This window comes from Ovis aries, chromosome 16, assembly GCF_016772045.2.
Source record: "Ovis aries strain OAR_USU_Benz2616 breed Rambouillet chromosome 16, ARS-UI_Ramb_v3.0, whole genome shotgun sequence".
NCBI classification, from domain to species: Eukaryota; Metazoa; Chordata; class Mammalia; order Artiodactyla; family Bovidae; genus Ovis; species Ovis aries.
Window position 1 is genome coordinate 53,983,351 of NC_056069.1, and position 27,936 is coordinate 54,011,286.

The following is a 27,936-nucleotide window of genomic DNA, read 5'->3' on the forward strand; positions in this document are numbered from 1 at the left end:
AATTTTGAGCACTACTTGCTATTTTATGAGATGAGTACAATTGTGCTGTAGTTTGAGCAGTCTGTGACATCGCCTTTCTTTGGGATTGGAATGAAGACTGACCTTTTCCAATCCTGTGGCCACTGCTGAGTTTTCAAAATTTGCTGGCATAGTGAGTGCAGCACTATCACAGCATCATCTTTTAGGATTTGAAATAGCTCAACTGGAATTCCATCACCTCCACTAGCTTTGTTTGCAGTGATGCTTCCTAAGGCCCACTTGACTTCACATTGCAAGATGTCTGGCTCTAGGTGAGTGATCACACCACCGTGATCATCTGAGTTGTGAAGATCTTTTTTGGATAATTCTTTTGCATATTCTTTCCACCTCTTGTTAATATCTTCTTCTGTTAGGACCATACCATTTCTGTCCTTTATTGTGCTCATCTTTCCATGAAATTTTCCCTTGGTATCTCTAATTTTCTTGAAGAGATCTCTAGTCTTTCCCATTCTATTGTTTTCCTCTATTTCTCTGCACTGATCACTGAGGAAGGCTTTCTTATCTCTCCTTGATATTCTTTGGAACTCTGCATTAAATGCATGTGTTTTTCCTTTTCTCCATTGCCTTTTGCTTCTCTTCTTTTCATAGCTGTTTGTAAGGTCTCTCAGACAGTCATTTGACCTTTTTGCATTTCTTTTTCTTGGGGATGGTCTTGATCACTGCCTCCTGTACAATGTCACAAATCTCCATCCATAATTCTTTTTTTTAATATAAATTTATTTATTTTAATTGGAGGTTAATTACTTTACAATATTGTATTGGTTTTGCCATACATCAACATGTATCTGCCACAGGTATACATGTGTTCCCCATCCTGAACTCCCCCTCCCTCCTCCCTCCCTGTACCGTCCCTCTGGGTCATCTCAGTGCACCAGCCATATACACAATGGAGTATTACTCAACCATTAAAAATGCATCCATAATTCTTTAGGCACTTTGTCTATCAGATCCAATCCCTTGAATATATTTGTCACTTCCACTGTATAGTTGTAAGCAGTTTGATTTAGGTCATACCTGAATGGTCTCATGGTTTTCCTACTTTCTTCAAGTTAATCTGAATTTGGCAATAAGGAGTTAATGATCTGAGCCACAGTCAGCTCCCAGTCTTGTTTTTGCTGACTGTATAGCTTATCCCTGATGCTGGGAGGGATTGCGGGCAGGAGGAGAAGGGGACGACAGAGGATGAGATGGCTGGATGTCATCACTGACTCGATGGACATGAGTTTGAGTGAACTCTGGGAGTTGGTGATGGACAGGAAGGCCTGGCATGCTGTGATTCATTGGGTCGCAAAGAGTCGAACATGACTGAGTGACTGAACTGAACTGAAATGATAGCTTATCCATCTTTGGCTGCAGAGACTATAATCAATCCAATTTCAGTAATGCCCATCTGGTGATGTCCATGTGTAGAGTCTTCTCTTGTATTGTTGGAAGAGGGTTTTTGCTATGATCAATATGTTCTCTTCACAAAACTGTTACCCTTTGCCCTGCTTGATTCTGTACTCCAAGACCAAATTTGCCTGTTACTCCACGTATGTCTTGACTTTGTACTTTTGTATTCCATTCCCCAATAATGAAAATGACATCTTTTTTGGGTGAAAGATGAACTCCCAGGACTGTAGCTTTATTCAGTATGTCATTCCAGTTTTCTATAGCCAAACAGAAGTTTTATTTGTCAGCTACTGAGAGATGTATATTAATGTATGCCATTAAGATACTAGATTTTTCTATTTGTTTTTAAATTTTTGATTTTTTTTTGGTTAAGTATAGTTTGAAATCATGTTACTGGATGTACCCAGATTTAAGGCATAATGTCTTTCTCTTAGTTTGAAAATATTTCCTTTTGAAGCATCTCTCTTTAACAATGATTTATAACTTAAAGTCCAGTTTATCTGATATTAATATAATTATTCAAGATTTTTCTTTTCCTTTTTTTAATTTATCAGTTGGCTGAAACAATATTTTTCATGATTTTCCTTATTCACTATATTTTCTTATTTTTAAAATGTTTTATGTAAGCCACTAAACTAAATTTTTGTTCATTTGTTTTAATCTGGCTTCACATTTTGTTGTTTATTTTTAACTGTTGGGGTTGTGTGTAGTTTCCTCAGTTCTGTCTCACCACAGCAAAAATTTGAAATGTCAGACTAGTGTTACTGCTCAGCTACAGCTCAGTTTTATTTGGCAAGCAAAGGAAAAATACATCCTCAAGGCATGAGGGTGGGCCAACCCAAAAGAGGCAAGTAGCTCAATTTTGACTCCTCTTTTTATATGTTTTTTCTCTTCCCTCTGAGCCTGCTCTCTGTAAATTGGGCTAGCCAGGAAGGCTGTTTGTTTCACTCAAGGTTCTCTGGTCCTTGGACCGTCCTTTGTTCTATTTTCATAGGCTTTTCCCTTCTGTCTTTTAGCCACCACTATTTTGGACTCTTTTTTCCTATTCTAACTGCCCAAATAGTTTACTGATACATTCATAAATAATTACTGATACATTTTTATTTAAGTCATTATCTTGGTACTTGTTTCTTTTGTTTGTTTTTTTCTATTCTCTCCTTCCTTACTTTCTATGAATTATTCATATATTTAATTTTGTTCATTTTATCCTCCATCAATGTTTTATTTTACTTTCTTCTATTTTCTTTAATGTTTGCTTTATATATTACAGTTTATTTCATTCGACCTTAAGATATAATTTATCACTTGAAATAGTGGAACAACTTTAAACTCTGAGCCTCTTTGAGTTTTGCTACTTTTGTCTCATATTTAGCCTTATATGGAATTGCCATTTTCTTATTAAAGATTTGTGCTTTAAGTCAGTTATAATTTATCTTTCTGGTGCTATTCATTTATTTTCTATTTTACTTCTATAGCCATTAATAGTTTTCTATATGTTTTTAAGCATTGATCTTCAGTTCAGTTCAGTGCATTCACTCAGTCGTGTCTGACTCTTTGCGACCCCATGAATCTCAGCACGCCAGGCCTCCCTGTCCATCACCAACTCCTGGAGTTTACCCAAACTCATGTCCATTGAGTTGGTGATGCCATCCAGCCATCTCATCCTCTGTCATCCCCTTCTCCTCCTGCCCCCAAACCCTCCCAGCATCAGAGTCTTTTCCAGTGAGTCAACTCTTCGCATGAGGTGGCCAAAGTATTGGAGTTTCAGCTTCAGCATCAGTCCTTCCAGTGAACACCCAGGACTGATCTCCTTCAGAATGGATTGGTTGGATCTCCTTGCAGTCCAAGGGACTCTCAAGAGTCTTCTCCATCACCACAGTTCAAAAGCATCAATTCTTCAGCACTCAGCTTTCTTCACAGTTCAACTCTCACATCCATACATGACCACTGGAAAAAACATAGCCTTGACTGGAGGGACCTTTTAGGTATTTAAAAATCCTTTCCTAATAATTCCCAAATCAACATCATCTATGGGTCATTTTACTGACTGGTTCATTTCTTATTTTAGTCATATTCCATTTTCAAGTGTATCTTATCATTAGTGGTTGAACATTGTATCTAGGCAACTGTAGAAGTTCCTGATTATGTCACCTTTATCCACAGAGGTTTGCTGTTTTCTTGTAGATTTAATTTAGAGTATGTTGTTATCATTCAGTTGCTCAGTCATATCTGACTTGTTGCAACTCCACAGGCTGTAACATGCCAGTCTTCCCTGTCTGTCACTGTCTGCCTGAATTTGCTCAAATTTACAAATGTAGGTAATTTACATAGAGTTTTATATAATATAGAGTTAATGCCCCATACTAGCACAGTTATGGAGAAGGCAATGGCACCCCACTCCAGTACTCTTGCCTGGAAAATCCCATGGGTGGAGGAGACTGGTAGGTCGCTAAGAGTTGGACACGACTGAAGCAACTTAGCAGCAACAGCAGCAGCACAGTTAAACTCTGCAAAAACTGGTATATTTCATCTTTTCCCTTACTCCTGGGAAATTAACTCTTACTCCTAAGAACTAATTTTTCTCTAATATAAACTGGAGTCAAAAGCATTTACTAATTCTGATTCCTGGTGCCTCTTACCTTCTGAAATATCTGTGTAGCTCTTTATATCTTTCAGCTTTGCTTTATTTCAGTTTATTTGAGTCTCTACATGTACAAATGTAGTGCATATATCTATAATCACCACAAGGAAAGACATTCAGTCTTTGGGGTTCATTTCTCTACAGTTTCTTATTTGTGCCTTCATTCTCCTTTCAGCTACTATGGCAGCCCTTTAATCCCAACCTTGGTCTCGCAAAGTACATAATTTCTGTTAGAGTCTTCTCTTTAGCACGTTATATTGAAAAATGCCCTGAGTCCCTGTGAATATAAAACTCATCTCATGTGCTTCCTGTCCCTCAAGGACTATACCTCATCCAGACCTTCCTGCATTGAATGCTTTTCAATGACAGTCATTTTATGTACATTGTGCAGCTTGTGTACTTGTAGTTTTGATGGGAGAGATTGTCAGATATGGGCTTCCCTGGTGACTCAGATGGTAAAGAAGCCACCTGCAATGTGGGAGACCTGGGTTTGATCCCTGAGTTGGGAAGATCCCCTGGAAGAGGGCATGGCAACCCACTCCAGTATTCTTGCCTGGAAAATCCACACGGACAAAGGAGCCTGATGAGCTATAGTCCATGGGGTTGAAAAGGGTCAGACACATGACTGAGCACCTAAGCCCACAGCAGAGTTAGATATATACCATCCCATCAAATCTAGATTGGAAAGACCACTCCACTAATTTAAGTTGAAAGGTCATAGAAAGTACTTGGAAAACCAGTATGTCAATTAGATATTTAACCTAGCTAAATTGAAAGTATACATTTTGAAAGAAAGTTGGGAATCTATTAAAAATAGTTTCTCATTCAACCCTATTAAAGACAAAATATATTTATCTATATTATGAGTTATTATATAAAATAAAAAATTGAAAAGGTATTTTATATTTATTCTTTTAAACCAGATACATATACCTGAAGAGAATAGTCTCTCAGACAAGGTAACAGCTAAATTTAATAAGTTTGTAGAATTATTTGGAGAAGGCAATGGCAACCCACTCCAGTACTCTTGCCTGGAAAATCCCATGGACAGAGGAGCCTGGTAGGCTGCAGTCCATGGGGTCGCTAAGATTCAGACATGACTGAGCGACTTCACTTTCACTTTTCACTTTCATGCATTGGAGACGAAAATGGCAACCCACTCCAGTGTTCTTGCCTGGAGAATCCCAGGGATGGGGGAGCCTGGTGGGCTGCCATCTATGGGGTTGCACAGAGTTGAATACGACTGAAGTGACTTAGCAGCAGCAGCAGCAGCAGAATTATTTTAATTTTGAAGTTGTCTATTTTAGAATAATTTGAAATTACCTAGGTGGAAAATGATCAGTTATAACATGTTAATTATTTTATGATTTGTTTTTGGTCTGTTTGGCTGCATACTATGGCAGAGTTGTAGACTGATTTATTTATTTATTTACTCACTCATTTTTACTTGTTCTGTTTATCTTGTATAGATATATGTGTTCATGGTCACGGGCATATATTTCTTAGAGATGATTTGATTATTACTAGTCTTTACAAATCAATTTCTTATTCTTCATTGAACACTGAAAAAAAGTAGGAAAAGTTTTCAGTTTGTATTTATAATTTCACTTTTTTTTTTTTTTTTTTTTTTTTTACTATGATGTATGTAGTCTTCTGTCGTTGTAACTCACTGGCTTAGTTGCCCTTTGGCATGTGGGTCTTAGCTCCCCAATCAGGGGTCAAACTCATATCCCCTGCATTGGAAGGGAGATTCTTTACCTTTGGACCACCAGGGAAATTCTAAACATTCTTTCAGTTTTTTATGAATCATGTTTATGATTATAAATGAGGGGATGATAAAAAGAAAAGTAGCCCCATTGTATCATTGCTTTGAAGAAAAGCACATTTTGTACAGGAGAACCAGTTTTGCTATAGTGCATGTTGACACATGATAATGCAGAAGTAGACTAAGCAATTTTAAAGATATTATTCCTGATTACAATGAATATTCTGATGTAAATCAGTTGTCCTTCTAATGTATGGAATTCAAATAGCCATAGGATTAGTAATTCATTTTATTCATGTATTAAAAATATTTTAGGCAGAGCTTAACATAATGTTTAATGATTAGTATTCAATAAAAGTGTCTTAGATTCAGGAAATTCTTTTTTCTGTTTTTAATTTGAAATTAGCATTTCTTTTTTTGTTTGTTTTTATGTATAATTTATTTCAAAATATTTTATAGTTTTCAGTGTACAAGTCTTAGACTTTTGTTAAATTTATTCCTAAATGTTCTATTCTGTTTCATGCTATCATATGTAAATTGTTTTATTTTCATTTTATTTTTTTTATTTTTTTTCCAGTGAGCTCTTTAGTTTTATTTTTTTAATTGATTTTTTTAAATTTAATTTTTTTTTTAACTTTACAATACTGTACTGGTTTTGCCATACATTGACATGAATCCACCACAGGTGTACATGAATTCCCAACCCTGAACCCCCCTCCCACCACCCTCCCCATATCATCTCTCTGGGTCATCCCAGTGCACCAGCCCCAAGCATCCTGTATCCTGTGTCGAACCTAGACTGGTGATTCATTTCTTACATGATAGTATACATGTTTCAATGCCATTCTCCCAAATCATCCCACCCTCTCCTTCTCCCACAGAGTCCAAAAGTCTGTTCTATACATCTGTGTCTCTTTTGCTGTCTCACATACAGGGTTATCATTACCATCTTTCTAAATTCCATATATATGTGTTAGTATACTGCATTGGTGTTTTTCTTTCTGGCTTACTTCACTCTGTATAATCGGCTCCAGTTTATACTGTATATGCATAAAACAAGTTAATATAGAGATTTTAAAACTCTCTGGTTAATTTATGATGTCTGATATCCTGGTAAGTCATATATCACAATATCTATGCCACTTATGTTTCAATCAACTTTCTATCTCTCAAAATCTTCTATAAATAAATATATATATGTTATTAAAGATAGTCACTTTCCCAAGTAAATGTTATTCATGTAATAAAATATTAATTAGTTTGCATAAATGTAATGATTAGTTGATTGCAGTTCTTACAGGCTAGGGCATGGGGTTAATCTTAGGGAATGGCTTATTTGCTCACCTTGGAAAGTTATTGAAGCATAGACACAAAGTCTTCTAAAAAACAATTAGAATCAAGACTATCCTGGGAAAAAAAGTGTATTAAAAGGGACAAGAATCAAATGCTCTTTTGTTATTCCCATCAACTCTTCCTTTCTTAAATGTGCTTCAGCTAATCATTAGCTTTTTATGATAGATTCTAAGAAGTTATTTGGAAAGGACCACATATGACATGTGAAATTATGGCACATTCAGAAATAAAATATGAAATGATATCTGTATCTCTATGCCATGTAAAATTATGTAGTCAACACCAAAATAGGTAATATTATTTAAAGTTATCTTTAAAACTTGCTAATGAGGCAGATCATTACTTACAAATAATACACATATATTCAAACTAAGAGAAAAGGACATTACTAATATGCTATAAATAATATGGTCCCTAGAATTCAATAATGCACATTCTGTCACCTCATAGTTCAGCCAGTCTAAGCTTCATATCCAGGATTAATCCTAAGTGTTCCAATATATTTAACTTTCCTAAAAGAATAAATTCTACCTTAAAATAATTTAAGGCATCAAAAATGCTATAGATTGTATAGTAGACATTTGGTATAACAGACATTTCTTTAAGAGAAAAATTTTCGAGTTTGTGCCAAGTTTTATCCATTGATAAGGTGATGCCATCCAACCATTTCATTTTCTGTTGCTCTCCTCTCATCCTACCCTTAGTCTTTCCCAGCATCAGGCATGGTACTTCCCAGTGAGTTGGCTTTTTGCATCAGGTGACCAAAGTATTGGAGCTCCAGCTTCAATATCAGTCCATTCAGGGTTGATTTCCTTTCAAATTGACTGGTTTGACCTCCTTTCAGTCCGAGGGGCTCTCAAGAGTCTTCTCCAACACCACAATGCAAAAGCATCAATTCTTTGGTGCTCAGCCTTCCTTAGGGTCCAACTCATACTCCCGTACATAATTACTGGAGAATCCATAGCTCTAGCTATACCAGTCTTTATTGGGGAACTGATGTCTCTGCCTTTTAACATGCTGTCTAGGTTTGTCATTGCTTTTCTTCCAAGGAGCTATCGTCTTTTTCTGGAGTTACCATCCATAGTGATCTTGGAGCCCACAAAGATAAAGTTTGTCACTGTTTCCATTTTTCCCCATCTGTTTGCCATGAAGTGATGGGACTGGATGCCATAATCTTAGTTTTTCAAATGTTGGGTTTAAGCCAGCTTTTTCACTCTCCTATTTCCCCCTCATCAAGAGACTCTTTAGTTCTTCTTAACTTTCTGCCATTAAAGTAGCATCATTTGCATATCTGAGTCTGTTGATATTTCTCCTGGGAATCTTGATTCCAACTTGTAATTCTTTCAGCCCCACATTTTGCATGATGTACTCTGCATGTAAAGTAAATATGCAAGGTGACAATATGCAGCCTTGACCTTGATGTGCTCTTTCCCAATATTGAAACTGTTCATTGTTTCATGTGTGGTTCTAACTGTTGCTTCTTGACCTGCAAACAGGTTTCTTAGGAGGCAGCTATGGTGGTCAGATATTACCATCTCTTAAGAATTTGTCACTGTTTGTTGCAATCCACTTGTCAAAGGTTTAAGCATAGTCAATGAAGCAGAAGTAGATGTTTTTCTGGATTTCTCTTGCTTTTTCAACAGTCCAACAGATGTTGACAATTTGATCTCTGGTTTCTCTGCCTTTTCTTCAGTCCAGCTTATACATCTGGACACTTTCCATTCACATCCTGTTGGAGCCTAGCTTGAAGGATTTTGAGCATACCTTGCTAGCATATGAAATAAGTGTAATTGTATGGTAGTTTGAACGTTCTTTGGCATTGCCCTTCTTTGGGGTTCGAATGAAAACTTACCTTTCCCAGTTCTACGGCAACTGATGAGCTATATCTTATAACTGCTAAGAGTGAACCAACCTTCCTGATCTTTATAGGAAAATAAATGTAGTGTATAAATTATTGATATTTTGCTTTTACAGCAGTTATGTAGCTACTATAAAAAGGAACTTTAGAGGAATGAGGGGAAAAAAGTTGCAATCTGAACATTGATTTCATTGTTAAAACACACTCTCTCTCTCTCTCTCTCTCTCTCTCACACACACACACACACACACACACACACACACACACACAATTCAATAGATATAAGTTAGTCCTAGAATCCGTAAGCTGGCATTAACTATAGAACTCAGATACTCCTTTTTTTTCCCAATACAGTCACATGTTCTGCTAGGGAGAATATACTCTTGCATATTTGCCTAGGTATTGCAGTGCTGTCTTCTGACCTTAAAAATATAAAGAACATGTGGGAGTCCCTTTCTACCAGAGATCTCTTATAGAGTTCTGTAAAGCCTAAGTGTGATACTCTGGAATAATAAGAATTTAGGAGTTTATGAGCATTCTGCCACCGATATAAGTTTTCCCTCAGTAGACTTCATATTTTCACGTGGTCATAGTAGTGTGAGTGCATTGGTACTTCAAGTAAGAAATTGTCAAGTTGATGTTGTGGGAGCTCAGAGCAACTATAAGGCAGGATCTGGCTTGGCATCTTAGCTTGAGAGCCATGGAGGAAAGAGGGAGTATACAATCCCAGGAATTCCGTGAGATGTTACTAGAGCGATGTGTATGGCATGAAACCAGGGTTTGCTCTGAAATTTAAAACAAAAAAAAGGAAAAAACTGCACCTGTCAATCAACAGAAGATATAGCACAGGCATTGATGTTAAGAACAAGTTAAGGAAATTAAGGAAAAGAGTTAGACACAACTGAACACAGAGAAAGGAAACTAGAAGACGTATTTGAAGAAAATCAACCAAAATTCATCTGAGAGGCTCAAGATTAAAGAGAGAGAAATAATCATGTGCCAAAGAAAAATAAACTTTCAAATGTACATTCAGAGGACTTTCGTATGAAGACACCAAAGAAAATGGTGAGGCAGTATTCAAAAACAAACAAACAAACAAACAAAAAACCTAGACTAAGATTTTTCAAGAATAGAGACATGAATCCTTAAATAAAAAATTATAAGAAGTTCCAAACAGGATCGAAATTATTATCACCTAGATGTGTTATGGTGAAGTTTAGAATTCCAAAACCAAAAAGAAAGCAATTAACTTACCATGAACTTGTCAACAAAAATAGAGTACAAAGAACAATAGAGAAGTGGCTTCAAAATTGAGGAGAAAGAGGAAAATCTGTTTCTCAGAGAACCGTTAACATGCTAAATTGCATTTTAAAAAGATGATATGAAGATGCATTAAAACAAAAAGTGCATTCAGCGAGTTCATTATTCAAACTCATTGTCAAACTACTTAAGATGTTTGGGTCAGGGACTGCAATCATTATACAACATTCATTCTCATTTGTCTCACTTCCTCAGAGAATTATGTTTGTAATAGCATGTTACTGACTTCCTATCCTCAAATACTTGGTATCTCTCTTACCTGCCCTATTAGATGTAAATATTCTCTTCCTGTCTCTGCCGTACTTTCCTATTAGTGAAAGTTATTCTCCCATTGAATTTAGGATTCAGCAATTAATTTGACTAAGGCAACAACAACAAAATATGTGGATTTGTGTTTGAAGAAGAGCAAAGCACTAAGTAATGCTTATAGGATGCTATAAGGTGACTGTATTTTGCTTTGATAAATATTTTCCTAGAATACTTGGAGGGCAGAAAATGTACCTAATGTACCCATGGCTTTAGGAGAAGAGATTTTAAATGAGAATGTCTATGAGTTGATTGCTATTGGCTGTATTTGATAAGATACTACAAAAAAGAGATGAGCTCAGGAGAAAAAAATGCCAGTATATTTTGTAACAGACATGAAAAAGAAGAGGCAGAAACCAAAATTTCATGACTTTTATGGCTAAAATGTAAATAGTTCAACAAATAAATTAGCCTCAAAGTCTTAAGGACAGAAATCCTTGTAATGATTGCATAGAATCATTTTTGAATTGCTATGAGCCACTAACATTTTTTTTCCATCTAAATGAGATTTTTATTTCAATAATTTTGTCCTTATTTATCCCCAGTTATATGTTGAATTTGTGGTGGGCAAATAATGAGTCTTAATTGAGTGGTCTCTGGAAGAAGAAAAGCTATGTTGTATATGATTATATTGAAAGATCTTTCATTTAAAGAGATTTGGGAATGTCAGGGAACTGGTAAGTATTTTTTAACTCTAAGCAACACATAGTTCCTTAGAGTCTAGAGAATAAACTAAAGAGTTATTTGAGTCCAGAGAGTAGACTGTGTACAGGTTATATTATTTTTTCAGAATCATTTATTTCTTTCCCTCCCTTATCATGTTTTCCTATAAATAGCGTATATGCTCCTGCTACTTAACTTTGTGCCAAAGACTGTTTTACCAACCAAATATGAATAGACATGCCACATGGCACTTTAAATGCCATTCAGTGGCTTCACCCTTTGTTCCTTATCTTGGCCTTCCCAATGACTATCTTTTCAGCTCATATTCTGGAATGAAAATTCACTTTGAACTGAGCCTAACCCAGCAGTTATAACTTAGTTATAGTTCTTATACTATGCAAGATAGACTTAAATATTTGCTGTTGTCTGAGATATTTTGGTGATTAATCAACATATAAACAGATAATAAAAATCTGTTATTTTTAGCAATATCACTTCATAATATACTATAAAGTTTTTTCATATATCTTGCCCATAAGAATGTGCACTCCAAAAGGATGAGGATTTTGGTCTGTTTTGTTTACTGTATACTTAGTACTTGAAACTGGGAATTCCCAGGTGGTATTAGTGGTAAAGAACTGAGACTTCAGGGATGTGGGTTCAGTTCTTGGGTCAGGAAGATCCCTGGAGAAGGGCATGACAGCCCACTCCAGTTTTCTTGTCTGGAGGACCCATGGACATAGGAGCCTGGCAGGCTACAGGCCATGGTGTCACAAAGAGTCAGACACAACTGAAGTGACTTTGCACATGTGCACAGTACCTGAAATTATGCTGGCACAAGGTAAGTGACATTTAGTGAATGAGTCAATAATCTAGACTGATCCAAAATGTCAAGTGAAAGGGTACATATTCATAAATAATCAAGAATTTTTAAAGGAAAATAATTGAAGGGGAGTTGATAGAACAGATATCAACATCCGCTTGGTTTGAAAAGAAGATCTAGTGGACTTTGTGAAGCCCTTAGGAAGCCATACAGTGTGTACCCCAGGACTTGGTATATGTCCAAGTTGGAGTTACAGATGAAATACACATCAGATTATGAAAGGCACAGGCACCAGTGGTCATCCTTGTAAAAGTAGACAACTCAACATCTTAAAGGTTTACCAAAGTGATTAAAGACATATGTTATTTATACTTTAAAGGAAAATATTAGGTTATTTTATGGCATTAGAAAAGGGGAAGATTAAAAAAGAAAGACATTAAACATAAAGTGATTGATCAATATTACTGCATAAGCATTACATTTCTTTACACAAAAGATATAAACATAGGGAAAATATAATTTGCTTTGTATATTTTAAAACATAATACTCATAATAATTATATATAATTAATAAAGATTTTAAAAAGCTTTTTGTATTATAAAATCATAATAGTTAGGAGTATATACAATTACTATGATAAAATAGAAGATGATATTACAGACGTCCAGAGATCTGAAGATAAACCAAGTATAGGCAACAAATTTTCTTGTTTGAAAGCTAATCATCATTTTTAATAAAATAGAAACAGAAATAGTTTCAACGTAATAAGCAAGAAAGGCTTGAAGTTTCTGATATAAATACATTTTTGTTCAGCACCCTGACGATGTGTAAAAGAAGATGTAGGAAATAAATTAGGAGTTCTAGAAAATTGAAAATGCTTAATGAAGATCAGTCTTGAAAGCAATACAAATCAAAAGAACCAATGATCATATGAAAACAATTATATAAAAATGAGAAAAAAGAGAAAAATCTTTATACAATAAGCACAATAGTATTTTAAATGCAGGAGAGGACAGAGAGAAAAATCTATGAATGTAAATATCCCTTCAAAAACAACAACAAAATATAAATGTTTGGAAAGAAAATTTTTATGAGTGGGAAAAAAGAAACTCAGATTAAAGCAACTCAACATGTTTTAATATTAAAACACCACCCAGATTTAAACATATCCTGGTGATATTTGTGTATTATAAAGACCAAAATATATCCAAAAATTATAGATGCAGGAAAAGAGCTTACCTCACAGCATTACGTAGGCTGGCTGGTTGTAATTTTCATCAACTATAGCTCATCTCCTCACAACATGTAGTGGTGCAAATGTGGACACTCTGCTTAGTTTGGGACAGTTTTAGCATCATAGTTTTGCAAGTCATTAAATACTTTAGCCTTAAACAAAACAAAAATTTGCTTTGCTATGAAAGTTTTTTTTTTTTTAGTGATTCTTTATTGCTTCACAATTCAGGCAGCATATCCCTCCATAACTGATGACTATCAAAACAATAACCAGGGCTGTTCTGTTGTAGCTTGTGAGTATACTGGAAAAGCACAATTATTAAATATGACTATTTTTTACAAAAGCCAAGCTATAGGTTAGAAAAAGTTGACTGTTTTATATACCAAATAATGTGTAAAATAAGTTTCTTCATTTTAAAAAAATATGTTAAATGATTGGGATTTTATTTTTTAATGCATAACCTATTCTATAAAAGATATTTTTTAATCAATTCCTTTGTTATATCAACTAAATCTATGATTGTATCTATGACATTATGAGACTTTAAAGTGAATATTTTCTAACTATGCAATATATATATAAATAGTTCACATATATAGTCATACACATGACAAGTTTTCTCTTGTAAATGCTCCAAGAAAAGAAAGGAAACTGGGGGAAAAAGAAGTCTCTCCCCTTAATTTTAACAGGGAAAATTAAGAACCAAGTTTATTATTTTAAATTTGTGTTTGTCCTTATGAACCCAATTATAAAATTTATTTCTGTAAAATGAATGCATGCTCTCTCTCTCAAGCTAATATATACATGATGATAGTAAAAAAAAAAACCACAATCCATATGATTTGTTTGTGTGTGTGTTTTTATATGTGTCTGTGAGAAAGAAAATCTCAATGTATTTTTTTTAGTCCTCCTTACTCCTCTTGAAAGTTGAATAACACTCCTACAATATATAACCTTTTTGTGAACTCAAGCAGAGTACACTGAGGGAGTTTTTTGGCAACTATATAAATGCTTATTAGACTGTACTGTAAAATTATCCAAGGTAAAATCTTTTTTCTTTTTCCCAGAGAGAGCAATTACCGAGTAAAAATAACACAGAAAGCCAAGAGATCATTTACCTTGTGTACCAAGATTCTGAGAATGTTGACCTTTGCTAATCTTATTTAAATAAGAGTGTATTTCTTTCTAAATCATAAACTGACTCTTTCCATGTGATTGAATTATATCATGAATAGAAAAGCCAAAACTTTAGACCACAGGTCAAAGATATCTAAATACATTTGAACTAAAGATTCTCCCAAGTGTTTTTACTCCTAAAGGGAATTCTAATTTTCATAAAATAACAGGCAAATGAAAATTCTTGTGTTATCATTATTATTCAAAGATAATAGTAACCTAATTATTTTTGGACTGTTGACCTTCAGTTGTCAGAATTCTTAAAGGTGGCTCTACATGCTGTATGTCTTCATAATTGATCATTGCATGATTTTGTTACAACTAGCGTGTAAAGTTGTCTCTAAAATCTCTTGTTATTTTATGATAATTTTAGATATTTCCTCCCAAGGTTAACCATAGTATCTTAAAATGTGATAAAACATAAAAAATATATTTAGAATTAAATTTCAAAGGAATGTGTAAATATTTATGTTTAACATAAATGTTAATAAAATATTTGAGCATTAAGTGTCCTGGGCTCTTTTTAGAATATGCTTTCTACTTTAAAAGCATCTGGATCCCAGAGGTGTTGGTTTCCTTGAAATCATTTACATCCTAGTAACTTTATTTTTATATTCTTAGTGATCTTTGTTGTCAGAGAGTTCAAAAGTTCATTAAATTCATATCCATTTATCATAATATCTCTGTTTTATTTAAAATTTTCTCTTCTATTAATTCTATAATTATCTCACTAGAATAGCATATATACACACATACCCACTATACATTCAATAGTTCTGTTTCGCAAATTGCTGATATTTTTATCTTATTGGACAATTTCTTTATTCATTATTTTTATTCACTTATGAATAAAATAGACATGGGTTGTTTCTGTTATCTTGGCCATTGTGAATAGTGCTGCAGATACCATAAGGACACAGATATCTCTTTGAGATTGTAATTTCAATTCCTTGGAATATGTACCCTGAAGTAGGATTTCTGGATCATGTTGTAGTTCTATTTTTACTGTTTTCAAGGAACTCCATACTCTTTTATATAGCTGCTACACCATTTTACTTTCCCGCCAAGAGTGTCTAAGGATTTCAATTGCTCCAAAACCGTGCCAATGCTTTTTATTTTCTGTTTTGCCAACAATAGCCAACCTAACAGGTTTGAGGTTAACTCTCACTAAAGTGTTAATTTGTGTTTCCCTGATAATTAATGATGTTGAGCATATTTTCATATAACTGTTGCCTATTTTTATGTCTTTTTGTTGAGAAATGTCTGCTCAAATCATTTGTGCATTTTTAAAATTGTTATTGTTTCTGTTTTGTTTTGCTTGAGTTGTAGGAGTTATTTATATATTTTGTAAGTTTGCGAATATTTCCATGCATCCTCTGCATTGCCCTTTTTTTTTTTTTTTGGTAGATTATCTGCTTTGCTGTGCAGAACTCTTTTAGTTTGCTGTAGTCCCATATTTTGAAAACCACAAACTACATTGTTAACTGTAGGCACCATGTCATACAGCAGGTCTCTAGAATTATTAAATCATCTGATATCATTGAGTCAGCTTCCCAGGTGGCTCAGTGGTAAAGAATCCACCAGAAAATGCAGGAGACATGGGTTCAATCCTCAGGAAGATCCCCTGAAGTGGGAAATGACAACCCACTCCAGTATTCTTGCTGGGATAATCCTATGGACAGAGGAGCATCATGGGATACAATTCATCTGGTCCCAAAGAATCGTACATGACTGACACACACAAGAGAGAGTATGATTGAAATTTTACATCCATTGGACACAGAGGGAAAAGGATTCTTGACATCGGTCTTGGCAAAAATTTCGTGAATATGGCACAAAACATAGGCAATAAAAGCAAAAATAAATGATGACTTCCAGGTTTTATCTGTGATGAATAAAGATGCTATAAAAGTCCAGGTGTAGGTTTTTATGTGGAAAGAAATTTTCAACTCCGTTTGGTAAAAAAAAAAAAAAAAAAAAGGCAAAGAGTGTAATTACTGAATGTATGGTGTCTTCTAGGGGCTTCCAAGGTGGCTCAGTGGTAAAGAATTTGTCTGCAGTGCAGGAACAGCTGGCAGCATGTGTTCAATCCCTGGGTTGGGAAGATCCTCTGGAGAAGTAAATGGCAACCCACTCCAGTATTCTTGCCTAGGAATCCCATGGAAAGAAGACCTTGGCAGAATATAGTCCATGGGGTTTCAAAGAGTTAGACATGACTAAGCATGCACCTACTTCATGGTATCCTCTAACCCAGAAGTCCCCAACTTCTAGCCAGAGGACCAGTACCTCCTGTCAGATTAGCAGCAGCATTAGAAATCGAATGCTCAATAAATATAATGTGCTTGAATCATCCCCAAACCAACCTCCACCACCAGTCCATGGAAAAATTGTTTTCCATGAAATGGGTGCCTGGTGCTAAAAAGGTTGGGGCAATTGTCTAGGAGGATGAGCTGATAGTTTGATTATAAGTATTTCACCTTGAGCACTGGCTATAACAGCAATAATTTATTTCTTTACAAAATAAAATTGGGAGATTAAAAGACATTTGAAAACTTTGCTCTAAGAATAACTGCTTATCATGTTTTGTTTGCTTGTTTGGATTTTTGTTTCAATTTTGCTTTTAATTTCCCCAAGCATTATGCAAAGCAACACAGAAAGGAAAGAACTAAATAGGGTCGCTTATATTTGTCAAATCACTGACAACTACAAGGCTGCTGTATATGAATGATCTATTGCTGTATTGCAAATCATCCAGTTGAGGTGCTTAAACAACCAATATTTATTACCTCATGATTTCTGGAAATCAGGAATCTAGGTTTGACTTAGCTGGGTACTTCAGGTTCAGGTTTATTAGATCCCAGTATGTTTGGCAGCAGAGGCTGTGATCATAATCAGAAACTTTTCTGGGGGAGGCAGGGATGGTTTTTGCTTCCAGCTTACTAACATCACTGTTGCCAGTTTTCAGTCACTTGTCATATGGTACACTCCATAGGGCTTCAATGCAACATCATAGATAGTTTCCCCCAGGGAAGCAATCTAAGGGAACTTGAAAAATAATACTCATGAAAGAAACCACAGCGCTTTCATAAGCGTATCTTGGAAGTGATGAGTGAAGTCACTCAGTTGTGTCTGACTCTTTGTGATCCCATGGACGGCAGCCTACCAGGCTTCTCTGTCCATAGGATTTTCCAGGCAAGAGTACTGGAGTGGGTTGCCATTTCCTTCTCCAGGAGATCTTCCCAACCTAGGGATCGAACCCAGGTCTCCCACATTGTAGGCAGACGCTTTACCATCTGAGCCACCAGGGAAGAGCCCTAAGAAGTGATACCTCAATAATTTTGCTATGTTCAACTTACTAGAAGTGAGCCCCCATATTTAGCCAACATTTGAGGAAAGGGAATTATCTAAGGGCATTGATATCACTGCAGATGGTGACTGCAGCCATGAAATTAAAAGACACTTGCTCCTTGGAAGAAAAGTTTTATGACCAATGTAGATAGCATATTAAAAAGCAGAGACATTACTTTGTCAACAAAGGTCTGTCTAGCAACAAATATCCATTCTTCCTTTGAACTGAATCTTCTTCTTCCAGAATAGGCTTCCTCTTGAAAGACTGCCTAAAGGTTTTCTGAGCCATGCCTCTTTTATGACCCACTGGTACTATTTTTTCAACTTCCTTTGTTAAAATGATGTGCTTTGTAATAACACCATCATAATAATTCTGTGATTTACTTATTTATCTCTGTGTATAAAGACTCTTTTTTTTTTTTTACAAGTGTCATCACCCTAATTTTCACTAGCCAAAAGTCCTTTAGGTGGCTTATTGAATTATAGAAAGTTATAGTATAGCTGGAATTTACAGTCTTTCACAACCAGGAAGTTGACTTCCTAGCCTATCTCAAAAAGTTTTGGGAAATAGATTCTAATTTATTTTGCAACTTTTCTATATGTTTTTCATTGGAACAGTGTTCTATTTTATATGTAACTTCCTGGAGCTTCCCTGGTAGCTCAGATGATAAAGAAAATCTATATGTAAAACAGGAGACTCAGGTTCAATCCCTGGGTCAGGAAGATCTGGAGAAGGGAATGGCTCCCACTTCAGTATTCTTGCCTGGAAAATCCCATGGACAGAGGAGCCTGGCAGACTACAGTCCACGGGGTTGCAAAGAGTTAGATATGACCGAGTGACTAAAACTTTCACTTTCAGGAATATTGTAACATTTTTAAGGATTCAAAAAATTTATTACAGACCTTAGATTAGTTATTCCAACATGAATTTTGGAAGCACACCTATTGTCAAAAGCTTCTTTCAGTGTATCACAGCGAAGAGAGATGAGCTCCAGTTTGAACATTTTGGGGAATGGAATCTCCTTGTGAATCATTGTGAATCAACTGCCTATCCTTGTATCCATCGACTGTGAGAAGAATGGTGGAGTCCTATAAAATTGTGGGTCTCATGCTTTTCCCAGGTCAAATAACTTTGTTAAGAGGAATATGGTACGTTTAGCAATCTGACAGATCCTGGTCAAAGCACATGATTAATATCAGGGGATCATGTTTCACAGAAGGTGCTCTACTCATGAACTGTTATGTTGGGGAGGGCTGTTGAACTAAAAAAATAATATTTGAAGTCAAGTATAGGGTAAACAAATTTATAAAACTGGGAAAAATCTTTGTTGAATAACAAGCAGATACATAGAGACACGCATATAAAAACAGTTTTCAGTATCTTGATGTAGGTGCTGGAAAAGACTCTTGAGAGCCTGTTGGACAGAAGGAGATCAAACCAGTCAATCTAAATGAAATCAACCCTGAATATTCATTGGAAGGACTGATGCTGAAGCTGAGGACCAATACTTTGGCCATGTGATGCAATGAGCCAACACATTGGATTAGACCCTGATAGTGGGAAAGATTGAGGTCAGGAGGAGAACAATTGACAGAGAATGAGATGGTTGGAAGGCATGTCCAACCAATTCAATGGACATGAACTTGAGCAATCTCTGGGAGATACTGAAGGACAGGGAAGCCTGACATGCTGTAGTCCATGGAGTTGTAAAGAATTGAACATGACTTAATGACTGAACAACAACAACATATAGCACTTTAAAACATGCAATTTTACCTTTAGAAGAAAATTAGAATACTCCATACACTTACAAATGCACTAACCAAAAAAATGAAATATACCAAAACTAAAAAAAGTTATTAACTCAGAAATTATTTTTATAGATGTTTTACATTCACCTATCTATATGGCCTAATTGTATTTATGTATAATGATGCTGAGAGGGATTGGGGGCAGGAGGAGAAGGGGACGACAGAGGATGAGATGGCTGGATGGCATCACTGACTCCATGGACGTGAGTCTGAGTGAACTCTGGGAGTTGGTGATGGACAGGGAGGCCTGGCATGCTTTGATTCATGGGGTCGCAAAGAGTCAGATACAACTGAGTGACTGAACTGAACTGAACTGATAGTGTTAAATCTCATTAATTTAACCTTGGTTGAAATTTTTTATAAAATTACATTTTAATTAAAGGTTTCTGTTATATAGTTATTTGAAGCTTTATATATATATATATATTTTTTTTTACTTTACAATACTGTATTGGTTTTGCCATACATTGACATGAATCCGCCATGGGTGTACATGAGTTCCCAATCCTGAACCCCCCTCCCACCTCCCAACCCATATCATCTCTCTGGATCATCCCCGTGCACCAGCCCTAAGCATCCTATATCCTGTATTGAACATAGACTGGCAATTCATTTCTTACATGACAGTATACATGTTTCGGTGCCATTCTCCCAAATCGTCCCACCCTCTCCCTCTCCCTCAGAGTCCAAAAGTCCGTTCTATACATCTGTGTCTCTTTTGCTGTCTCGCATACAGGGTTATCATTACCATCTTTCTAAATTCCATATATCTTCACTCTGTATAACCAGCTCCAGTTTCATCCATCTCATTAGAACTGATTCAAATATATTCTTTTTAATGGCTGAGTAATACTCCATTTTGCTTATGTACCACAGCTCTCTTATCCATTCATCTGCTGATGGACATCTAGACTGTATCCATGTCCTGGCTATTATAAACAGTACTGCAGTGAACCTTGGGGTACCTGTGTCTCTTTCAATTCTGGTTTCCTCGGTGTGTATGCCCAGAATTGGGATTGCTGGGTCATATGGCACACAAAAATAAAATCAAAATGGATTAGAGATCTAAACATAAGACCAGAAACTATAAAACTCCTAGAGGAGAACATAGGCAAAACACTCTCCGACATAAATCACAGCAGGATCCTCTATGATCCACTTCCCAGAATTCTGGAAATAAAAGCAAAAATAAACAAATGGGATCTAATTAAATTTAAAAGCTTCTGCATAACAAAGGAAAATATAAGCAAGGTGAAAAGACAGCCTTCTGAATGGGAGAAAATAATAGCAAATGAAGCAACTGACAAACAACTAATCTCAAAAATATACAAGCAACTTATGCAGCTCAATTCCAGAAAAATAAATGACCTGATCAAAAAATGGGCCAAAGAACTAAATAGACATTTCTCCAAAGAAGACTTACAGATGGCTAACAAACGCATGAAAAGATGCTCAACATCACTCATTATCAGAGAAATGCAAATCAAGACCACAATGAGGTACCATTTCACACCAGTCAGAATGGCTGCGATCCAAAAGTCTGCAAGCAATAAATGCTGGAGAGGGTGTGGAGAAAAGGGAACCCTCTTACACTGTTGGTGGGAATGCAAACTAGTACAGCCACTATGGAGAACAGTGTGGAGATTCCTTAAAAAATTGCAAATTGAAGATTTATATAATAAATAAATCACTGTAATAGATGTTTCTAACTTTTCAATAAAACAATTGGTGATAACATGTACATTATGCTTAATATCTATTATAAGTGCCTATAAGGAAATGTGAACTTTGATGAAATAGATGTAAACATAAATAGATGTGTGGCGTAAATATTTCAGTGTCTTTTTATGAAATGATTCTTGTTTTATGACCATTATTATAGCAAATAATTTTAATATAAAATATTTTTTTCAGAGCACTATCAGCTGTATGTTCCTGAGTCAGCTCAAGTTGGTTCAGCTGTTGGGAAAATCAAGGCAAATGATGCAGACACTGGCTCGAATGCGGACATGACATATTCCATCATTGATGGTGACGGTGTTGGCATATTCTCCATCTCCACCGACAAAGAGACAAGAGAAGGGATCCTTTCCTTAAAAAAGGTAAAAATACTTAATGAGCTAGGCAATTCACTCAGTTTTCTATGAAAGCAAATTTGGCAAGGTATTAATAATGTATATTTTCAAGTCATCAAAATGACAAAGTATTTCATCTTTAATGTGTAATTGCATTTTAATTATGATTATGTCTAACTGTTTAAATCATTTCTTAAGTGTTAGTTGCTGAGTTGTGTCTGACTCCACGACCCCATGGACTGTAGCCCACCAGGGCTTCTCTGTCCATGGGATTGCTCAGTCATTGGAAGTTGCCATTTCCTCCTCCAGTGTATCTCCGTGCAGGCAGATTCTTTACTATCTGAGCCACCAGGGAAGCCGTATGTGTTTTAGTATGGTGGGAAGATCAGATGTAGAATACACTATGAATGTATTCCCTTTTTTTTTTCCCTTTTTCACATAGTTATTGTGAATTCCAGTTCTATTAATATCATTATTTTATGTTATGCTAATCAAAGTAGCATTATAAGACTTTCCTGCTTGATGGTCATGGACCTTTTAGTGAAGTCATTTACTTCTCATTACCCTCATTCTGTTTTATTCCTGAGAATTTGTCACCAGACTAAATCTATTGCCTTTTGCTTTAAAGAGAACACTATGCTCATGTCTCTGTAAGAATGAAGTAGAACACAGGCAATTAGCAAAGGAGAATTTAAATGTAGCTTCTAAAGCAGTATGCCTCAGTGTTTAAATGTTTAACAATTACAGCTTGAAAATCTAGTAACACGCAAGTCCCTAGGCCTTACCTTCATTATATTTTGATTCAGAAAGGCTGGAATGGGAGTGGGGAATCAGTCTTTTGAACAAGTACTCTGGATGATTTTACTGTATAATATGTTGAGAACAAAGGCTGAAAAATTATATTCTGATGGCTCAAATGATAAAGAATCTGCCTTCAGTGTGGGAGACCTGGGTTCTATCCCTGAATTGGGAAGATCCCCTGGAAGAGGGCATGGAAACCCATTCTAGTATTCTTGTCTGGAGAATCCGCATGGACAAAGGAACCTGGTAGGTCATAGTCCATGGGGTCACAAAGAGTCAGACATGGCTGAACAACTAAGCACACACACTGTAACATTGAAGTGAATCTATCAATATGTCAATCAATCATCTATTTATCTATTTGAATCTAGTTGTCATTTATTACATTATCTAGCTATCTGTCTAGATATCTGTGTGTTTTTGTATATATATTTATCTTTGCACTATATAAAATCCCATTTAGTCTTCTAATAGTCATAATTTTATATTGATTTAAGATTGAAGATTAATATGTCTTTTGTCTGTCACAAAAGGGGCCTGAGAAGCAGAGTTTAAAGTGTGCAAATACTTATGAAATAGTCATCACTGATATATATATATGATATTGATTCTTCACCTAAATATCTTCTCATTTTAATATTTCTGAAATTGTCAAAATTGGATAAAAAATGCATTGATAAAAGAGTTAATTTTCACATCTTTATTTTAAAAAATATTGAGTTTTAAGTGTCTCTTAAGTGCCAGTAATTGTGTTCTACATGAGCCATGAAAGCCTGAGCAGAGCAAAAGTCAGTCTCAGCCTGCTTAGAGCTTCCCACCTACAGAAGTGGAGAGACACCCACAGTCTATCACATGCACTCTTAGATGGGTAATAAAAGTGATCTACAACAGAGAGTTCAGAGAAGGCAATGGCAACCCACTCCAGTACTCTTGCCTGGAAAGTCCCATGGACCAAGGGGACTGGCGGGCTGTAGTCCATGGGGTTGCGAAGAGTCGGACATGACTGAGAGACTTCACTTTCACTTTTCATTTTCATGCATTGGAGAATGAAATGGCACCCCACTCCAGTGTTCTTGCCTGGAGAATCCCAGGGACAGGGAAGCCTGGTGGGCTGCCATCTATGGGGTCGCACAGAGTCCATCACGAATGAAGCGACTTAGTAGCAGCAGCAGCTGCATGACAGAGTTAAACAGTGCTATTGGGAAGGCAAAATCTAGGGTGTTTAATCCTGTCTGATTAGTTAGCAGAGATTGAACAGAGAAATAAACAATACTTCAAATCAGTTCATTTCAGTTCAGTTGCTCAGTCATGTCCAACTCTTTGTGACCCCGTGAATTGCAGCACGCCAGGACTCCCTGTCCATCACCAACTCCCGGAGATCACCCGAACTCATGTCCATCAAGTTGGTGATGCCATCCAGCCATCTCATTCTCTGTCATCCCCTTCTCTTCCTGCCACTAATCCCTCCCAGCATCAGAGTCTTCTCCAAAGAGTCAACTCTTCACATGAGGTGGCCAAAGTATTGGAGTTTCAGCGTTAGCATCAGTCCTTCCAAAGAAATCCCAGGACTGATCTCCTTTAGGATGGACTGGTTGGATCTCTTGCAGTCCAAGGGACTCTCAAGAGTCTTCTCCAATACCACAGTTCAAAAGCATCAATTCTTCAGCGCTCAGCCTTCTTCACAGTCCAACTCTCACATCCATACATGACCACAGGAAAAACCATAGCCTTGACTAGACGGACCTTTGTTGGCAAAGTAATGTCTCTGCTTTTGAATATGCTATCTAGGTTGGTCATAACTTTCCTTCCAAGGAGTGAGCGTCTTTTAATTTCATGGCTGCAGTAACCATCTGCAGTGATTTTGGAGCCCCCCAAAATATAGTCTGACACTGTTTCCACTGTTTCCCCGTCTATTTCCCATCAAGTGATGGGACCAGATGCCATGATCTTCGTTTTCTGAATGTTGAGCTTTAAGCCAACTTTTTCACTCTCCTCTTTCACTTCCATCAAGAGGCTTTTTAGTTCGTCTTCACTCTCTGCCATAAGGGTGGTGTCATCTGCACATCTGAGGTGATTGATATTTCTCCCAGCAATCTTGATTCCAGCTTGTGCTTCTTCCAGCCCAGCATTTCTCATGATGTCCTCTGCATATAAGTTAAATAAGCAGGGTGACAATATACAGCCTTGATGTACTCCTTTTCCCATTTGGAACCAGTCTGTTGTTCCATGTCCACTTCTAACTGTTGCTTCCTGACCTCCATACAGGTTTCTCAAGAGGCAGGTCAGGTGGTCCGGTATTCCCATCTCTTTCAGAATTTTCCACAGTTTATTGTGATCCACACAGTCAAAGGCTTTGGCATAGTCAATAAAGCAGAAATAGATGTTTTTCTGGGACTCTCTTCCTTTTTCCATGATCCAGCAGATGTTGGCAATTTGAGGTATTTAGGTGAGAGAATTAAAGGAAGAGGAAAGAAAACACAATGAGAACCTGAGCGGGGTGGAATGTGGCACAGTGAGAACCTAAATAACATCCTTGATTCTGGAGTAGAGAGAGTGAAGAAGCGAGTGCATAGGAAAACACACAGAATTCTGTTATATTTAACCTGATGGAAAGCCACTGAAGCTATCTAAGCAGGAAGTGACAAGGTCTCATTTGATGTCTCTATTTCTAATGAATTTTTAAACTACAAGAGAATGAGATTATTTTTTTAATTTGTTGCTGCATTCCCAATCTAGCATGTTTTCTGACACTGAATAGGCATTCAGTAAGCACTAGCATAATGAATGGATATATTGAATTGGCCAAAAAACTTTGTTTTGGGCTTTCTATAAAATGTTAAGTAAAACTCAAATGGACTTTTTGGCCAACACAATACTATAGACTGAAAAATGAAACAAGAAGTGTCTGCTTTTCATTCCTTGAATGGCTTCTTTACTCAAATAAATCCAGGTAAGTGGATGAATAATTCTTTCTGAAAGATGAATCCTAAACCCTAGGGAACACTAGCATTTAAGAAACAAGCAGAAGGCAAGAAAGAGAGTCTTTGAAGAAAATATCAAAATAAAAAGAGAATTTTATCAGTGAAAATTCCCAAAGGAGGCTGAATAGGAGGGATATAGTCATTAAAAACAAGAAGGATTCTAGATCTATGAAACCATTTAGGATTATAAAAGTTAATTCAGATCACCATCAGCATGTCATTTTCATCACAATAGAGAGTAACATCACATTTATTACATGTTTCCTGTGTCAGGAAGGGTTTTAAGAGCTTATTCCCAAATCTTTACTGAGCTGGTACACATTATGGAGCTTCCCTGGTGGTTGAGTGGTAAACAATCTACCTGTCAATGCAGGATCGCAGCACACTCAGGTATGATCCTCATGTTGCGAAGATCCCCTGCAGTAGAAAATAGCAACCCACTCCAGTATTCTTGCCTGGAAAATTCCATGGACAGAGGAGTCTGGTGGGCTACAGTCCATGGGTTGTAAAGATTCAGAGTCGGATACGACTGAGCAACTGAGCACACAGGCACACCTTTACCATTCCTTTAAACCTAACTAGAATGGTGTGTGGGCTTTCCTGGTGGCTCAGTGGTAAAGAATCCACCTGCCAATGCAGGACATGTGGTTTGATGCCTGTGTCAGGAAGTTTCCCTGTTGAAGGAAATGGCAACCCACTCCAGTTTTCTTGCTTGGAAAATCCAATGAACAGAGGAGCCTGGCAGGCTGCCATCCATGGGGTTGCAAAAAAGTCAGACATGACTTACCGACTAAAACAACAGAAATTAATGACAGAAAATTTGACTCAGGAGTTTGTCTCTTTAGAATCTCAAAAGTTACTTGTATTACCTACTTGAAAGGAAACATGAAGGAAACATCTGCTACAATGAAAAGAACAAATTTACTGTAGTGTAGAGACTATGATGATGCTGTGAAAGTGCTGCACTCAATATGCCAGCAAATTTGGAAAACTCCAGTTTTCATTCCAATCCCAAAGAAAGGCAGTGCCAAAGAATGATTAAACTACCGCACAATTGGCCTCATCTCACACGCTAGTAAAGTAATGCTCAAAATTCTCCAAGCCAGGCTTCAGCAATAAGTGAACTGTGAACTTCCTGATGTTCAAGCTGGTTTTAGAAAAGGCAGAGGAAGAGAGATCAAATTGCCAACATCCGCTGGATCATGGAAAAAGCAAGAGAGTTCCAGAAAAACATCTATTTCTGCTTTATTGACTATGCCAAAGCCATTGACTATGTGGATCACAATAAACTGTGGAAAATTCTGAAAGAGATGGGAATACCAGACCACCTGACCTGCCTCTTGAGAAACCTGTATGGAGGTCAGGAAGCAACAGTTAGAAGTGGACATGGAACAACAGACTGGTTCCAAATAGGAAAAGGAGTACATCAAGGCTGTAAGCTGGAATCAAGATTGCTGGGAGAAATATCAATAACTTCAGATATGCAGATGACACCACCCTTATGGCAGAGAGTGAAGAGGAACTAAAAGCCTCTTGATGAAAGTGAAAGAGGAGAGTGAAAAAGTTGGCTTAAAGCTCAACATTCAGAAAACGAAGATCATGGCATCTGGTCCCATCACTTGATGGGAAATAGATGGCGAAACAGTGGAAACAGTGTCAGACTATATTTTGGGGGGCTCCAAAATCACTGCAGATGGTGATTGCGGACATGAAATTAAAAGATGTTTACTCCTTGGAAGAAAAGTTATGACCAACCTAGATAGTATATTCAAAAGCAGAGACATTCCTTTGCCGACTAAGGTCCATCTAGTCAGGGCTATGGTGTTTGCAGTAGTCATGTATGGATGTGAGAGTTGGACTGTGAAGAAGGCTGAGCGCCGAAGAATTGATGCTTTTGAACTGTGGTTTTGGAGAAGACTTTTGAGTCCCTTGGACTGCAAGGAGATCCAACCAGTCCATTCTGAAGGAGATCAACACTGGGATTTCTTTGGAAGGAATGATGCTAAAGCTGAAACTCCAGTACTTTGACACCTCATGAGAAGAGTTGAGTCATTGGAAAAGACTTTGATGCTAGGAGGGATTGGGGGCAGGAGGAGAAGGGGACAACCAAGGATGAGATGTTTGGATGGCATCACTGACTCGATGGACGCGATTCTGAGTGAACTGCGGGAGTTGGTGATGGACAGGGAGGCCTGGCGTGCTGCGATTCATGGGGTCGCAAAGAGTTGGACTCGACTGAGTGACTGAACTGAACTGAATTGAACTGAACTGAACTGAGATACTATGTATGGGAGGCAAAGAAATGGGAGAAAAAAGTTTATACACACCATGCTCTTTGAGAAGCTTTG

The 27,936-nt window shown here is 36.7% G+C and overlaps 1 protein-coding gene across 6 annotated transcripts in view; it reads left to right on the forward strand.

Moving 5' to 3' along the window:
* CDH18 (cadherin 18) overlaps positions 1-27,936 on the forward strand; it is a 1,280,123-nt gene that overhangs the window by 1,128,273 nt on the left and 123,914 nt on the right. For all 6 annotated transcript variants that reach the window (XM_060400264.1, XM_060400265.1, XM_027980148.3 and 3 more), the window contains one exon: positions 21,646-21,833. In XM_060400264.1, coding sequence (XP_060256247.1) covers positions 21,646-21,833 — 188 coding nt within the window. The remainder of the gene's footprint in view (positions 1-21,645; positions 21,834-27,936) is intronic.